This window comes from Lutjanus erythropterus, chromosome 15, assembly GCF_056507025.1.
Source record: "Lutjanus erythropterus isolate fLutEry1 chromosome 15, fLutEry1.hap2, whole genome shotgun sequence".
Classification (NCBI taxonomy): Eukaryota; Metazoa; Chordata; class Actinopteri; order Lutjaniformes; family Lutjanidae; genus Lutjanus; species Lutjanus erythropterus.
The window spans coordinates 29,371,250-29,387,637 of record NC_139331.1 but is presented as its reverse complement, the minus strand read 5'-3'; the positions used below and the strand labels follow the sequence as shown (position 1 = coordinate 29,387,637).

General features: G+C 39.9%; 2 protein-coding genes across 5 annotated transcripts in view; one reads left to right on the top strand and one right to left on the bottom strand.

The window, feature by feature from the left end:
* Positions 1 to 8,042, top strand: part of daam1b (dishevelled associated activator of morphogenesis 1b) — a 76,596-nt gene extending 68,554 nt beyond the window's left edge. For all 4 annotated transcript variants that reach the window (XM_084736849.1, XM_084736851.1, XM_084736848.1 and 1 more), the window contains 6 exons: positions 463 to 631; positions 845 to 952; positions 1,579 to 1,639; positions 1,764 to 1,895; positions 4,694 to 4,864; positions 6,576 to 8,042. In XM_084736849.1, the coding sequence (XP_084592975.1) occupies positions 463 to 631; positions 845 to 952; positions 1,579 to 1,639; positions 1,764 to 1,895; positions 4,694 to 4,864; positions 6,576 to 6,788 (854 nt within the window). In that variant the 3' untranslated portion in view covers positions 6,789 to 8,042. The remainder of the gene's footprint in view (positions 1 to 462; positions 632 to 844; positions 953 to 1,578; positions 1,640 to 1,763; positions 1,896 to 4,693; positions 4,865 to 6,575) is intronic.
* A 1,277-nt stretch (positions 8,043 to 9,319) lies between these two features.
* On the bottom strand, positions 9,320 to 12,482 carry l3hypdh (trans-L-3-hydroxyproline dehydratase). The gene is made up of 5 exons (XM_084736847.1): positions 11,972 to 12,482; positions 11,732 to 11,901; positions 10,460 to 10,582; positions 10,218 to 10,355; positions 9,320 to 9,520 (listed from the first exon to the last, which is right to left on the bottom strand). The coding sequence occupies exons 1-5, from the start codon at positions 12,447 to 12,449 to the stop codon at positions 9,395 to 9,397; spliced, it is 1,035 nt and encodes a 344-aa protein (XP_084592973.1). The 5' UTR covers positions 12,450 to 12,482; the 3' UTR covers positions 9,320 to 9,394.
* Between the last annotated feature and the right edge of the window lie 3,906 nt (positions 12,483 to 16,388).

The window sequence follows — 16,388 nt, the reverse complement described above, 5'->3', positions numbered from 1 at the left end:
TGGAACATTTTCCCCTCTCCTGGCTCCAGATTTCTTTCTATTTTCTGATAAATTATTGAGTTTTTCTCTCTTAATTTTACAAGTTTAAACCTGGAAACTCAGATTTTTTCTTGGAATATTAACCCCCTCCCCCAGCGCCGTAATTCTTCTTTTTTTTCTAACCTTTTTTCTTGTGAATTTCATGAAGTTTTTCCTTGGAAATTTACAACTTTAATCTTAGAAATCATGCTTTTTTTTCTCAGTGTGACTCTTTTTTTTCTAGTAAATTTGTGAGTTTTTTCTGAGTCCATAAAGTGAGAAAAGTGTTCTTTCATATCTGTTCTGATCCCAGATAGCCTCTAAAATTCTAAAGTTTTTTTTTCTTTTTTTTTTAACTTTTTACTGTTTACAAAGACAGTGATGAGCAAACTACCTGTTTTAACTACCTGAAACATGAGTTTTCTTTGTGTTCCGGTGTCTCAGCTCTGTCCAAGGCGTCTAAGGAGATTTTAAACAGCAAAAGCCTGAAGCAGCTGTTGGAGGTGGTGCTGGCCTTTGGAAACTTCATGAACAAGGGTCAGAGGGGGAACGCTTACGGCTTCAAGGTGTCGTCACTCAACAAGATCGCTGATACCAAATCCAGTATCGACAAGTAAGAACATTTTTCTGTTGTTACATCAAAACTTGCAGACAGCAACATAAAGAACAGCATGAAATCTATAAAAGTCACATCTGGATGAGGGAACGTGATATGGGTGAAACTCCACATGGTTATTCATATCTGAACCCACATAATAAAAGCAATATATTTCACATTTGACACATTCACTCAGTGTGTCTGCACTGTACGCCTCTGTGTTTGCAGAAACATCACTCTCCTGCACTACCTGATCACCATCCTGGAGAAGAAATACCCCAAAGTCCTGATGTTCCAGGAGGACCTGCAGAGCATCTCGGAGGCAGCCAAAGTCAAGTAGGTGGAGCTGCGGAGAACCTGCTCTCAGCATACACCCGTTTCTCTTGTTTAGGAACTGTTTGCTCTGTATACTCAACAGTAGATCAAAATGTTCCATGTGCTCTTGAAAAATGGTTAAAAAAAACAGTACAGGATCTAGTCATCTAGATGGCAGCACCACAACCTTTATGTAGCTTTCAGCATCAGTGGGGCCTTCACAGATGTGACATTTAGCCACCTTTGTCCATCTCAGATGAGCTGAGGCTCAGAGAAGTCTGCACCATTTCTGGATGTAAATCATTGCATTCTATTTATATTTATGTCCCAACTTTTGTGCAATGGGGTTTGTAATTTTGTCGCTTTTTGTGATATCAATCACAGGCCCCTGAATTTGATCAAATCGAAATTGTATCATACCAGCAAATATTGTATTATTGTCCAAAGAATCAATATATCGTGATGAAACCTGTGACTTACACCCCTTATTGTTGTTTAAACGTTTGTTTTTTAAATGATTTAGCGACTACATTTTAATATTCCATTTTTTCTTATAATTTTGGGTGCCTGGATTATCTTCCTGTTTATCCTGCTTCTCTTGTTTGTTGTCCATTTTATATTAAACCATCATATTTCCTTTTTCGCAGCATGACTGAGCTAGAAAAGGATATCGGCAACCTACGGAGCGGCTTGAAAAGCGTGGAGAGTGTGAGTCACAAAGATCTATGAGATAATGCCTGTTGCTCATGCTGTTACACAATGTTTATCACACGTCTACTGTTGCTCTCCTTTCATGTTTTCTTCAATTTCCCCTCTCCCGGATCGTTTTTAGGAGCTGGAATATCAAAAGAAGCGGCCGCAGGAGCTGGGAGACAAGTTTGTGTCGGTGGTGAGTCAGTTCATCACCGTGGCCAGCTTCAGCTTCTCGGACGTGGAGGACTCTCTCACCGAGGCCAAAGAGCTGGTAAGTCACCGCAGCTGTACGGGCCCCTCTGACCGGACAGCACCACTCTTACTTGTAGACACAAACGCTGAAAGCTCGCATCCCATTTCCTCTCAGTGCAGCTGTTTCTACACGCCTTGTTGACCTCATCAGTCACCTCTGTAGGAAAGCGAACAGCAGGAGTGAAGTGTTTCAGCTTCCTGCAGCAGCACCACTGACGCTTTTATTAGTGAGCCTGCTCGCTGTGTGCCGGTCAAAGACAGAAACCAGAAACAGTTACATGTCATTTTAAACCATTATGATCAGAGCTGTGTTTTTCACTGACTTTCATCAAACCTGCCAACCTAACATAGTCTTTTGTGAATGCATCGGATAAAACTTACTGTTAGGTTTTAGTGTGGGTGGCTCTTGTAAAAGGAAGAAACAAACCTGGATTTTGCAGACATTTTAAAGGGATTGTGCACCCTGAAATCAAAAATACATATACTCCCACTTACCTGTCGTGCCATTTATCCAACTAGATTGTTTTTGAGTTGACCTTTGGAGATATCAGCTGTAGAGATGTCTGCCTTCTCTGTAATATAATGGGACTAAATGGTACTCAGCTCGATTCAAATGCAGTGTCTCTTTGCAGAAATCATAACCTGTCATAAGCAGTTTCACGTAGAAATGACCATCAACTGGTTTGTTCTCGTGACGGTGCAGGATGTAAACATCACCGGCGTCCTCGTCAGCGCAGCATCCATGAGTGCATGCAGGCTTCCTTCTGCACAGAGATACTGTCGGCAGGATGTACGTTCAGTAGAAAGAACATAGTTCCCACATGCAGCTGCTCACAAAAAGGGTCTGTGGATTAAAGGGATAGTTCACCCAAAAATGAAACTTCAGTCATCACCTACTCACCCGATTATGTCGATTGAAGGTCTGGTTTAGTTTTTTTTTGTCCGCAAAACACTGCTGGAGTTTCACAGGAAAACGGTGTCGCAGAATCTCCCAAACAGTGGAAGTGAATGGTGACCAGTTTTCAGGTGAAAAAAACCTGAAATGCCTCCATACTGTTCGTCTGCTGTAATCTAAGCCTCCTAATGCCGTCATTCATTTATGGGTGAACTCTCCCTTTAACATGAGTAAACACGTCACAATTTCTGGAAAGGGATGCTGCTGTTAGGGATGTAACAATATCGATTTTCACAGAAAAATTGTCTCTATACCAAAACAGTATCTACTGTGACATTACATTATTTTGTTTTTTATTTTATAAAAGGACTGTTACTGACTGCTGCATTGTTCTTGTTTTGCAGTTAACAGACAGTTAATTCAATTCCAATTTCTTCACATGCTTGTCATGTCTGGATGCTTTTATTTTATGAAGTTAAATTTTATACAAACAAAAAATACTGTACACATTTCATGATAAATATTGTATTACAGACTTATTATATATTGTGGTATTATCGTACTTAGAGTTTTTAGTATTGTTACGTCCCTAATTGCTATTGAGTATTTGAAATGTTTTTGGTGTTTTGAGCACCACAAGCTGAGTGTCATCTAGTTTCATTATACTGGAGAGAAAGCAGACATCTGTAACGTCAATATCTCCAAAACTCTGCAAACCAAAAACTATCTAGATGGATAAATAGCAGAAGAGGTAAGAGGAGAAATATGTATTTCTGACTTTGCAGTGAACTGTCCCTTTAAGGGCTTTTTACTACCAGAAACCTGAGCATATTCACCTTTCTAGGGAGAGCTTGACACCCTGAAGTTAAATTTATGTGTCTGTCCATGTTTATTGGTGCGAGACAGGAAGGGTTTTTATCTTTGAGCCCCACTGTGTGTGCGTGCATGCGCTACATTGACCCAGGTGGTCACATGGCAACCCAGGTGGTCACATGGCAACCATTAGCTTCTGTGAATCATTTACGGTGTCCAACAGTTAAATATTTGAGTGTTTACAGTGGTCCTCTGAGCTCATGATTGAGAAACAGAGGAACACGATGACCCTTTAAACAGCTTCCTGCATCCGTCGGTACCAAATGTTGTGCATTGTCCTTAACCCATAGTCGAAAATGCTAACAATTAATTATCTATTATCAATAATAATTAGATACAAACCGCACTATTTTTCTCTCATTTTCAATTTTTTCTTCATTTTAAAGGAGAAATCTGTAATAAATCATAAAATGACCATGATGTCATCAGAGATTATACTATGTGGACTGCAGTACTCACTTTTGTACACACAGTTGTTTCATATTGCTCCTTTAAGTTGAAGTTTCCTTACTCAAAAATGTCAAATGAGGCAGAGTTACTCCCCTTTCTATACTATTGATTGACAGCGATTAATCCAATTGTTCCAGATGTAAAGAAGAAAAATGAGATTTTAGGTATTTTAGTCACAGAAATCATGTCCTCTTGATTCCTAGTGAGTATAAAAGCATCTTTGCTGCACCTGGTAGAGTTTGCGTGTGATGGACAGAGCTGCCGTTAACATACACATCTCAGAAGGTATATGTGCTCAGCATGATCTCACATCTGGATGTTCTCCTTTTTAACTTACTGTGAAAAACACTCAACAAACACGTTGCCTTAATTTGGGCTCTGGCTCCAGTCTCTGGCCTTGGCTGTAATCAGTAGCCGGTCAGATCTGGGTTAACGCGGGCTTCAAAGCCCGACTACTGGTACCCTGCTCTTATTTCAAAGAGCTCAGACCTAATGAGCCTCCTGTAAACCAGTCGAAGAGCGAGTAAAACATGGTTCTGCTGTGTCCTGCTGTAAATCTAAGCCCATGTGTGCCCCCTTCTCCCTCTCCGCTCCCACAGTTCCAGAACGCACTAAAGCACTTCGGCGAGGATGCCAGTAAGATGCAGCCAGACGAGTTCTTTGGCATCTTCGACCAGTTCCTGCAGTCGTTCGCCGAGGCTCAGCAGGAGAACGAGAACATGCGAAAACGCAAAGAGGAGGAGGAGCGCAGGGCCAAAATGGAAGCACAGGTACGTGTGATGGTTCCCTGTTTCCGTAAAAAGAACCACAGCCATAAGAAAACACTCATATTCTGTGATTATGGTGTCTAATCTGAAATGTTCTGAAAATTCATTTATAGTTATACTGAGACGAGGTAACTCCTGAGAGAAGATAAAGTCATGAGCCCTTAATTAATTCAGTTTGCCGTTATGTTGAAATATCCTCTTGTGGCCTGTTCAGCAAAAGTCATATCATCTTGCTTCAAAGGAATAGTTTGACGTTTTGGGAAATACATTTTTCAGCTTTCTTGCTGAGTGTGAAATGAGAAGATCAATCCCACTCTCATATCTGTCCTTTCATTATAAAGTTACAGCCAGCAGCTGGTTAGCTTAGCTAGCCTCACTCTGTAAAAAAGTAACACAATCCACTTATCAGCACCTCTGAAGTCCAATAATTATCACATTATATCATGTGTGGAAAGATAAAAGTGTAAACACAACAATCTGAGAGCTTTGGTGCTTTTGAGATTTTGTTACCTTTGCTTCCCCATTTCTAGTCTACATGCTACGCTAACTGGCTGCTAGCTGTAGTTCCAGATTTAAAGGGTAACTTCAGTATTTTTCAACCTGGATGCTGTTTTCTCATGTATTTGTGTCTAACTGGGACAGTTTTTGAAACTGGTTCAGTGTTGATGCTGCAAAACTGAGCTGCGACTGCACACCATCGAAGTACGTCCACTAAAAGTGTTTGGTTTACGACTGACAGCCTCGAGTTGTTATCTGAAGTGTCCGACAACATGATGGAAAGGATCGAAACGGAGAGAGACCTTTTTTTTCCAGAGAGTAAGATTAGAAACAGCCGTTCAATTTTAACATTATCATCTTCATTTAAACACAGCAATACCAAAATAAACCTGACCGAAAACATTTTAATTCGTCTCCACTGTTCCAGCAATCACTGATTGTTTAGTCGAAATAAACCTTTTATTCGCCACGTTAGATGTGAAAATATCAGGAGAGGAGCGAGAGGCAGGTCTGACATCAGAGAAGCAGCGGGGGGGAAATGGCGTGTACAGACAGAATATTTTAACATCTACCTCTTTGATGAATGTTGAATGTTTTATTTGCACCAAACCAGAGCTGGCGATTATTGGAGCAGTAGAAAGATAAGCAGAGATATTTTTGGAGAGTTTTATTTTGTTCCTGTCACCTTTGAATGACTATGTTAAAATTACAGTTTTCCAAAGGGAGTCAGGTTGGCGAGAACAATAAAACAGCTGTTTCCAGTTAAACAAAACATAGTTTATCTTAAAAACAAGGTCTATCTATGTAGGGATTCTTCCCAGTGTAGTCAGACACTTAGAATAACAGTCCGAGCCTGTCAGTGGAAAAACAAGCACTTTTAGAGGATGTAATTGACGGTGTGCAGTTGCCCAGAGGGATTATCTTGTCTGTCTGCTGCGGAGTTCTGCTCCAGTACTGAATCACATTCAAAACTTGTCACCCTTGAAATCAGCTAGTAGCCAGTTAGCTTAGCATCAAGACTAGAAACAGGAGGAAACAAGTACTTTGTGTCTTAAAGGGTAACTTCAGTGACCTTTGGACGGAGCAAGATATGAGAGTGTTAACAATTTTTTCAGCTAGAGGCAAGAAAGCAGTTAAGTGCAAACTATTTCTTTGTATTTAATGAAATAATTCCCTCCGAACTTTGCATCAATCATTTCTATCTGTGTGTCTCCAGCTGAAGGAGCAGAGGGAGAAGGAGCGAAAGGCACGGAAAGCGAAGGCGAACGGGGAGGACGACGGCGGCGAGTTCGACGACTTGGTGTCGGCGCTGCGATCGGGCGAGGTCTTTGACAAGGACTTGTCCAAGATGAAACGCAACCGCAAGCGCATCAACAACCAGACCACGGACTCGAGCAGAGAGCGACCGGTCACGAAGCTCAACTTCTGAGCGGAGATGAGCTCATCGTCCTCGTTCACATCACTAGTTTCCCCTCTGGGTCGAACTGACATGCACATTCCTCCGTCTGCACCCTCCTCCATTCCCACCCAGCTCGGCTTCATCGCTGCAGCGCCACACAGACAGCACAACATGTTCTAGACCTTTTATCCTCTCAGATCTTCATGTTAACCGGAGCAGAAGCCAAAAGTTGTTATTAACGACCAAATCTGATAATTCCCTGTCGGAGGATCAGCGCGGTCTAACGTTTTAAGAAGTTGACGTGCAGAAACAGAACGTTTTTTTTTTTTTTTTTTCCCCTGGAGACCAAGAGTTTCCTTCCAGGTGTACGAGATTGTTTGAGAGGATCCGTTCTGTGCTGTTTTTGTACGTCAGAATCTATGCACAGAGCGAAACGTGCAGCTAGCAGACTCCTTCAGGGCTCGACGCTCGATCCAAACAGGAAGACGATTCCACTAAAAACACGAGGGGCCATTTTGTACGGACTGATTTCGTAGGTTGAGAGGGGCTGCTTTCATGCACCCGAGAGAAAAACTGAACGAGAACTTCCTCTCGGCGCTGCGTCGTTCCACAGGCGCGGTTTCGACTGACGCAGCTGAGAAGCAGAGGTTTCTTTTCTATTCATCATTATTGACGTGCAGCATTTCTATATCTGATCACTGTCTGTTTTTATTTGAACTTTTTTCCTGTTAAGAGCTGGCCTTAACTCTGTTGATTTTAATTGTTGAGTGGGTACTCTCAAAAGGCCTGGGCCTAATCTGCAATTTCTCAACAAGTGTGGACACTCATGTCATAGATTACATATATCTATATATAAGGTTGCGTGCTTGTTACACATGCACATATAAATTCATAATTACTATGCTAAATGCCATTAAAACCAGACCCAAATAGATGCAATACACTTGTTTTTCCCCTCTGAAGGGAGTGCCCTCCTTTACGTTTTTATTAAATAAGATGAAATATGTTCTCTGTGCACACTAGCTGGATTTACACTGCACAAAAAAAAGAAAAAGACACAAAACCCTGATTGTTTCACCTGATTTTAAACTGATCCACACGTGATGTTTTCATTCTTGGAAAAAAAAAAAACATCACATGTGGACGAGAAGAAACCTTTGATTTGAATTTTCTCCCCTCAGCCGTGTGAATCCATCCAGTGTCAAACTCCTCCATTGGACTTTTATAATTTAAATATTGCCTTCCATTGTACAATGACCTGATGATAATAAATGGGAGAAAACAGTTGTGACTTTTTGTATTTAGTTAACGAGGATGTGCACTGAACTATTTACTTTGGGGTCAGAAAGTAATTTATTACCTCCAGTAATATCAATAAGTGGATATAAAAGGGGATCTTACAGTAAAGACGCTAAGAAGCTGAGAGCAGCCAGACTGATGGCGCCATCTAGTGGTCAATATCTGCTACTGAACAGAATACTTGACCTCTTACATTTAAAGGAGAAATCTGTAATATATTTACTGTAATAAATGATAAAATGAGCTTAACATGTCGTCACAGATTAAAGAAACATGTCAAGTTGAAATAATAATAATTAGAGTTTAAATTTATGCCAAATGTTTGCAGTACGAATGTCTGAGTCATAAGAAATCATTAATAATCTTTTGAAAGAAGATGTTTTTAACAGTTAAATTGAATAAAAAGTTAATGTAATGACAAATTTTGAAATTCCTGATGACATGATCTGTAAATGTTCACACCTGAACACACTTCTCAGTGTGGATTTTGTCAAGCAAATCAGTTTTAAACTTTAAATTCACAACACAAACTTGAGGGGAAAAAAAGAAAATAAAACTGTTCACTGGCTAAGAGCTTAGTAACTATTATTTATTGATTACTTATTACAACTTTGAAGTCAAATTTCACAATGCAATGGGAATATTTTGCTTAGTCCAGATTTGTTTCTTTGTTCAAGATTACATGAATTTTCTGCAGTTTTTGTTTGGTACAGATGTGTTTAAGGTAACATCTAGTTTCAGATCACATCATTTACTTCACTTTACTCTCAGGTGAAAACAAGGTAATTTACTTATTTCTTAAAACAAGGTTAATCCTCATGATGTGGATAATTTCACCCACCCCATCTTAAATTTACTACTCCTACTTTTTTTTTATTTACTACTAGTAAATTGGGCTCATACAGGGAAAACTAACTAATTTTAAAACTGTCTTTAACACAATTTAAGATGGATCTAATGCACTTCTTGACTGTATTTTTGAGCTTTTTCCTTCGCTACATTTGCAATTTTAAACCCTTGTTACAGCTGGTAAGTAGGAGAAAATGTAGCTTGCTAATATTAGCTATGATAATATTTCACATGTAACATTTATCTTGTAGCCAGAGAGAGTTGGACATTCAAATTGCTTTAGAAAGCAGTTAAACCGACATAATGCCAACTTTAAAGTTACTTTCATAATTGCAGCACAAGCTAAAGAATAGTAAAATTGATAATAAGTTGTACTTTGAGTAATTTGTTAATCAGGTACTTTTCCACTTTTACTTGAGTACATTTTTTTTCAGTGCTCTACCCGCCGCTGTGTGTCACCATGTTCAAAAAAAACCTGTGATTGAGGCTCACTTCAGCAGGAAACCATGTGTCAGCTCGTCGTCGGCCTCCTGCACGAAGCGTGAAACTCCGGTGTAAAAAGCTCTGCCAGCAACTTCCACCACCACGGCCTTGAAGTCTCCGCACTTTGTCTCCTGAAGACACAAAACAGAATCACAAACACAGTGAACAGAAGTTTATACACTTGAGTTTTGTTTTAAATTACACAAAACAGTTTTGCAACTGCAGCTTCGTCGTCTTTCATTTCTGAACGGGCCAAAAGTTCCCTTCTGAGCCACAGGTGAACCAGTTCAGCTCACACACACTTCAACGGACAATATTTCACGTGCAATCAGGGGAATAAGAAAAAAACTTGAGTGTAGCAACATTAACAAAAGGTTTTGTTGCAAAATTACCACAAAGAGACCCAGGCCAACTGCAGACAGATCAAAACGATGGCAGAGAGACACAAAACTACTAGGACGACACACAGAAGCAGAGAGAGACACAAAACAACCATAAAGACACTTAAAATTACCAAAATAAGACTCCAAACACCCACAAAAGATACGCAACAACAATTAGACAAAAAAAAACACTCAACAACCACAGAAATCAAAGCAACTATAAAGAGAGACACAACAAACACAAAGAGAATCAAAACAAAACCACAGCACTCAAAACGACTACAAAGACAAACACAAAAAGGCAGAAAATGACACACACAATAACTACAGAGACACAGACTCCACAAAGAAACACTACAAACACACACACAACTACAGAGAGACAACAACTCGGCTGCAGAGACAACGTCCACGATGACACAAAAGAAGACAAAGACTGTGGTACCTGGACAGCTTTCCCTGTGAACTTGGATCCAGTGGCTCCACTCTGAAACGTCCTGGTCTGGTTCAGCTGGATGAGACCTTTGTGATACTGCAGAGCCACTCGGGCCGTAACACCAGAACCGGTCGGGCTTCTGTCCACCTGAGAACAACAGAGTTCAAACCGGTCAAGACACGACTGATGAGACAACCGGCGTCTCTTCTGTACTTGTTGTTCTCTCTCGGGGACCGGCGTCAGTAAGATACCTGAGCTTCTGCGAACACGCACACGTTGGCGGTGGCATCAGAGGAGTAACTGTCTTTGCCGTCTGTGAGGATGGTGCCGTACAGGAAGGCCAGATCGTCGCTGGTTGGGTGGTGCAGCTTCACCTGCAGGAGAGAAAATGTCAAGACACTCAAATAAACAAATCTGTACCAACAGATTTCCACTGTGTGTCACTGAAGTGTCTTTTTTTTGTGCAGGAATCCTTCAGGAGCTTCATGTGCTGCTCTCTGTTTGTCCTGTAGGTGGAGCTGCTGCCTGTAGAATATCTCAGTGTGATAACTGATAACTGATAATTGATAACTGCTCTGCTGCAGGCAGGAAAACATTATTATCAAAGAGATTAAAGTAACAATAAAAGATACTGCATCAGTTTTTGTGCATTTTCTTTTTTAAAAACATCAAGCATCAAAGAAACTAAAAATGAATATAAGATACAAGATCACAAGTTAATTATTTGATTATGTCGTGTAGAGCTGCAACAGACGATTATTTACTTATTGATTAATCTGTCGTTCATTTTCTTAATTAATTGATTCACTGTTTGGTTCTTAATTTGTCAGAAAATCGTGAAAAATGTTGATCAGTGTTTCTAAAAGCCCAAGTCTTCATCTGTCTTGTTTTGTCCACAGAATTTGGTCAAAATAATGAACTTGTGATCTTGAGATGAGAAATTTTTGCAGCTCTCTGCTTCTTGATGAATAAGAGATAGTTCTGTCTAATTAAAGGTTTACTGTGTAAATCCGCCCCCTTTCATTAGCCTAACATTTATTAGATATTGAAATGCTTTCCGTTGACTTTCTGATTCCATCTTGCATCTGAAGCTGCAATGATTAGTTGTCAACTATTAAATTAATCACCAATTATTTTTTATTGTTCATTTATAAATCCAAATTATTTGATTTCAGCATCTTAAATGTGAATATTTCCTTGTTTCTTTACTCCTCTGTGACATTCAGCTTAATATCTTTAGGTTGTGGACAAAACAAGACATTTGAAGACGTCACAAACACATTTTTCACTATTTTCTTCCATTTTATGGACCAAACAACTAATCATGAAAATGAGCAACAGATTAATCAACAATTAAAATAACTCATGCCCTTATATGGTCATTGGCGGTGTGTTTACCTGCGCTGATTAATTAAGAACAAGTTCTGCGGTTTAAGAACATCTTTCTGAATCGGTGTCAGACTTTTCTTAGGAAGAAATTTAAGAAAAACCCTTGGACACAGGTGACACAATGAACTTCTCACCTGAGATTTGACCGCTTTGGTCACCGCCGTGGCCGCGTCCACCAGATCTCGGGTCCTGGACTTGGTCACGTCGAGGCCAAACCTCTGGGCGTTTACGAAGGCGTAGAAGGCTCCTCCGTAGCCGATGTCGACCGTCACGTCACCGAACCCTTCCACTGCCACCGTCACATCTGGAGAGAAGTCGTTTATTTAGTCCCGCGGGACCTAAAACCCACCTGAGATCGGTTCTGAGCGTCGTACCTGTGGCGAACGCGAACGCCGGCACGCTGAGGAACCTCACGCCTCCCGTTTTCCCCTCGGAGTACTCGACAAACGCCTTGACCAGCCCGCAGGGACAGTGGATGTTCACCTGGGTCTCTGGCGACCGAGGCTCTCTCACCAGTTTGTAGTCCACGGCGAAGCGTCCCAGCGCGATGACGGCGTGGCCGCACATGGTGCTGTAGCCCTCGTTGTGCGTGAACAGCACCCCCAGGTCGGCCTCGGGCAGCTCGCTGTCCACGATCAGCGCTCCGTACATGTCGTAGTGTCCCCGCGGCTCGTACATCAGCACCTTCCGCAGGTGGTCCAGACGCTCCCGGACGTAACGCCGCTTGGACAGCACGCTGTCGCCTTTGACCTCCGGGTAGCCGCCGAGGATGACGCGTAAAGGCTCCCCGCCCGTGTGCATGTCGACCACGGAGAGCTCGTCTCCGTCGTGAGGTGGAAGCTGCACGTCCATCTCAGTGCTGATCTAAAACACAGATTAAAAACAAATCTTCACTGTTTCCTGCACAAAGTTCAGGTTGTTTTCTAACATTTTAGCTCATTTCTAAACTCAAAAAGTTGATTTTTTTTCCTTTAACTTCAGCCTCTGATCTCCTTCACACCACTTGGTCTGAGGGTCTCAATTTAGAGACAGAGACGGAGGTTTGGACGTGTCCACCTGTCATCTAATTGAATCCATCACAGGGTTTTATAATGCAAAGTCGTCCTCTGGTCTGTAAACACCAGGACAAAGATGGATTTGCTGTTTAGAGGGATATTTAACAAAAAACAAAACAAAAAAAACAAAAAAAACCCACAGCTTGTCAACCTGCCAACCTCAAAACTGGAGAGGATTTCCAAACAAAGAAAATGTGAGTTTCAGAGACTTTGTTTTCATGAATTCTGGTGACTTTTAGGGAATAAGACTTAAAAAATAATAATAAAAATAATAATAGAATAATTTGACCCCCTGGCGTCCACTTGCGTAAATCACTGGCACAAACTAATATTCAGTTTTCTTTCATTCTTTTTTTTTGCCCTTGCAAAAATCAAACCATAATGTTTTAGATGAATGAATGAGAATAATGATGTAAAAATTAGCATTCCTTATAATATTGCAAATCATATCACAATTGCCATATCGGTTGAAATAGTCGATATTTTTTATAGATCATTCAGCCCTAGTCATACATTACATTATTGATCAACCTGTGAATTGTTTTCTCAATTAACAGATTAGTTGTTGGGTCCATAAAATGTCTGAAAACGGTGTAAAGTGTCCATCAGTGTTTCCTCAAATGTCTCGTTTTGTCCTCAACCTAAAGATGTTCAGTTTACTGTCAGAGAGGAGCGAAGAAACCAGGAAACATTCACATTTAAGAAGCTGAAAAACGAGAATTTTTAAATTTACCTTTGAATTTAACCTCAAAGTTTCTACCTTTTGCAGTGTGGTCATGTGACAGAGTGCAGCTCCCTTCACTTTCATCAAGCAGTTCTGGATTTAAGACTCGGGAACTTCTTGAACTTCTTCTGCGGTGTTTATTCATGCACGAGCTGTAACCTTCACGGTGCGTTTACTGACTACTACCTGTGATCTGATCGACAACACCTGTGAGCTCTGAGTGAACTCGGGACTGACTGACAGTATATTTTGCTGAAAAACATTAAACTGGGATTATGCAACACACACACACAAAGCTGTGTTCAAACTACATTTTTTGGGAATAAGGCCTGAAGTTCAGGTAATAAATCAGCTGTTGTTCTCTACTGGCGCACATGTTCAATTAAATCAGTACAAATTACTCGACGCTCGGTTGATAATCACAGGACGGAGGTGTAACGTGACCAGACTCCGCAGAAAAATGTTGCAACAGACCCGCGCTCGTTAAATTAAGTCCTTACCTGCAGTAGTTTCTCTGTAGTTTGATCTCAAACTTCTGCAGCAGACCGAACCGTTTGATCTCAGCTGCTTCTGCTCGCGTGGCTGCTGCTCAACTTCACATTAACGCGAGACTTCAGCGCCCCCTGGTGTTCTGGAGGGCTGCATGCAGGAAACATTCAATACGCATTTATTTATTTTAAGTCAAATGAAAGTCAAGATATGTAGAGTGCAAACTATTCTTTGCAGACTTTTCAAGTAACTTTAATAAACAGGAAAATGTTTTGACTCAGGGGAAACAATGAACGCTTTTTTGCACTGTGACTTGTCCACTATGTCTCCTGACTGTAACTGAAATACAGAATAAAAATAATGTTCAAAAACATAAAAAGAAAGAAAGAACAGGAGAAAAGTCAGGTGAAGCCACAATGAATCCATGAATTAGTTTGATTTTGGTCTTTTTTCAAGCAAAAAATGTCAAATATTTGCTGGTTCCAGGTTTTTAAATGTGAGGATTTGCTGCTTTTCTTTGTCATTTATGACAGTAAATGAAAAGTCTTTGGGTTCTGGGCTGTTTGTTGGACAAAAGAAGCAGTTTGAAGACGTCTCTTTGGGCTCTGGGAAATCGTGATGAGTATTTTTCACAATTTTTTTTGACAGACTAATCCACTGGTTCTCAAATTGGCGTCTGTGGCATTTTGCCACAAGGTTTGTGAAAAGTTTCCACATTCATTCATTTAAAATGATAACGATGCAAAAAGTATTTACTTACTGATTTGTATAAAAGGCTTCATTATAGCCTTAATTTTATGATTAGACTTTTAGTAATCATTACATACACAGGCCAGGACTTTTATTGATCTTTATATGTTTTGTATTAACCCCATGTCAGGATGTTAATGATTAATCATTAGTCTTAGACTTCAACTTAACGAAACTTAAAATTAAACTTAAATGACACAAGAAAGGACAAAAAAATTTGAAAAAGAGGGGAAAAAACATGGATTTCGTATCTTATTAATTATTAATGATGAATTGATTAATTAATTGTTACCATTTTCAATTGCTGGTTAAGGAAAATGTACAAATTTTGCAACCCTAGCCCTATTTTTAATATTTTTAATCAATATCTAATAACTTTTGCGTATATATTTCACATAACAGTAAAAGAGTAAACAAACAAATAAAATTTATATCACATTATTCCAAAGGACACACATGAGCAGGTCTCTGTGATATTTTCCATTCTGTCAGATCTCGGCTGAGAAAAAACTCAGAGCCTCTGAACTGAACAACTGAACGTGAAAATAATCGTCAGATCAATCAGTAACGGAAATAATCATTAGTTTTGCAGCCCAAACATCTTTCTTACACATGAAAGGCTCGAGCAGACTTGCTGCACGTTTACTGATGATGAAACAGCGTCACGACTACTGTTCACGTTCACTGTTCTGACTCGTCCCGATCAACAAAGACACACACGTGAAAAATAAAAACCAGTCTGCGTGTTGCAGTTTTCACATAAAGACTGACGGTTGTGTTGCGTAACAGAGGAGACTAAACACCAGATGGTGAGCAAGCATCAGTTTTCATTATTCATTTCACTGTTGACAGGATCTCTGGATGCATGCAAGGTCATTTATGTATATATATATACATATATGTCTAGAGGTATAAAATAATTAATCTAAGAGTCAACGTGCTTACATCCTTAGTTTGTACGCAGTCACACAAGAAATGAGAAAACATCATGAACTAAAACTGTAATAACCATGCCGTTCGTTCATCATGTGCTTCATTTTATCCAAAAGTGTCAGTTCATTTAGATTTGCATAGCAGTGTTCAGTGACCCATCACTTAAAATCTTCCGTCTTCTAAAAACCTGCATTATTTAATTTTACAAGAAGACAAAGACAAAATCACTCGTACCGAAATAAATAAATACTGCAATTCAAACAAGTTTACCTGAGCGAGAGGCAAAGTTACATGAAGGAATACGCAATAAGTTTGCTGCAATTACCTGTTGAAATATTCACGTGTTGTTTCAGGAAAATAAATCTTTGAGATAATGATAACTGACAACAAAAATCTATGATTAAACCACCAATACTGTGATCATATTCCTATTATTTTACATGCATGGGAATGTAAACTTTCTAAACTGTTCATAAAATGAATGCATACAGTGCAGGGTGAAGATCTCCATTATAAAACATTATGCTCAAAACTATAAAGAGCTGATTATGTGTCGTCAAAACAACTCTGAGTGAGGCTTCATTATTGTAAGGCACATTTGATCACCTGACAATTAATAACTGTAACTGTAACTGTTCACCACTGAAACTGAGAATCTCCTGCTAAATAAGATGAAGGGAGACATTTATTTAACAAACATCGACTGCTGAGCTGCTCCTGCTTTTAAGACACAAGCAAATTAAATAGTTATGAAATTTATGACAGGTGAAGGCTCTCGCTTGCTCTCTTAACCGTTTGGTCAGGCGCTCTGCCAGAAACCGTAAATTAACAGCCAGGAAA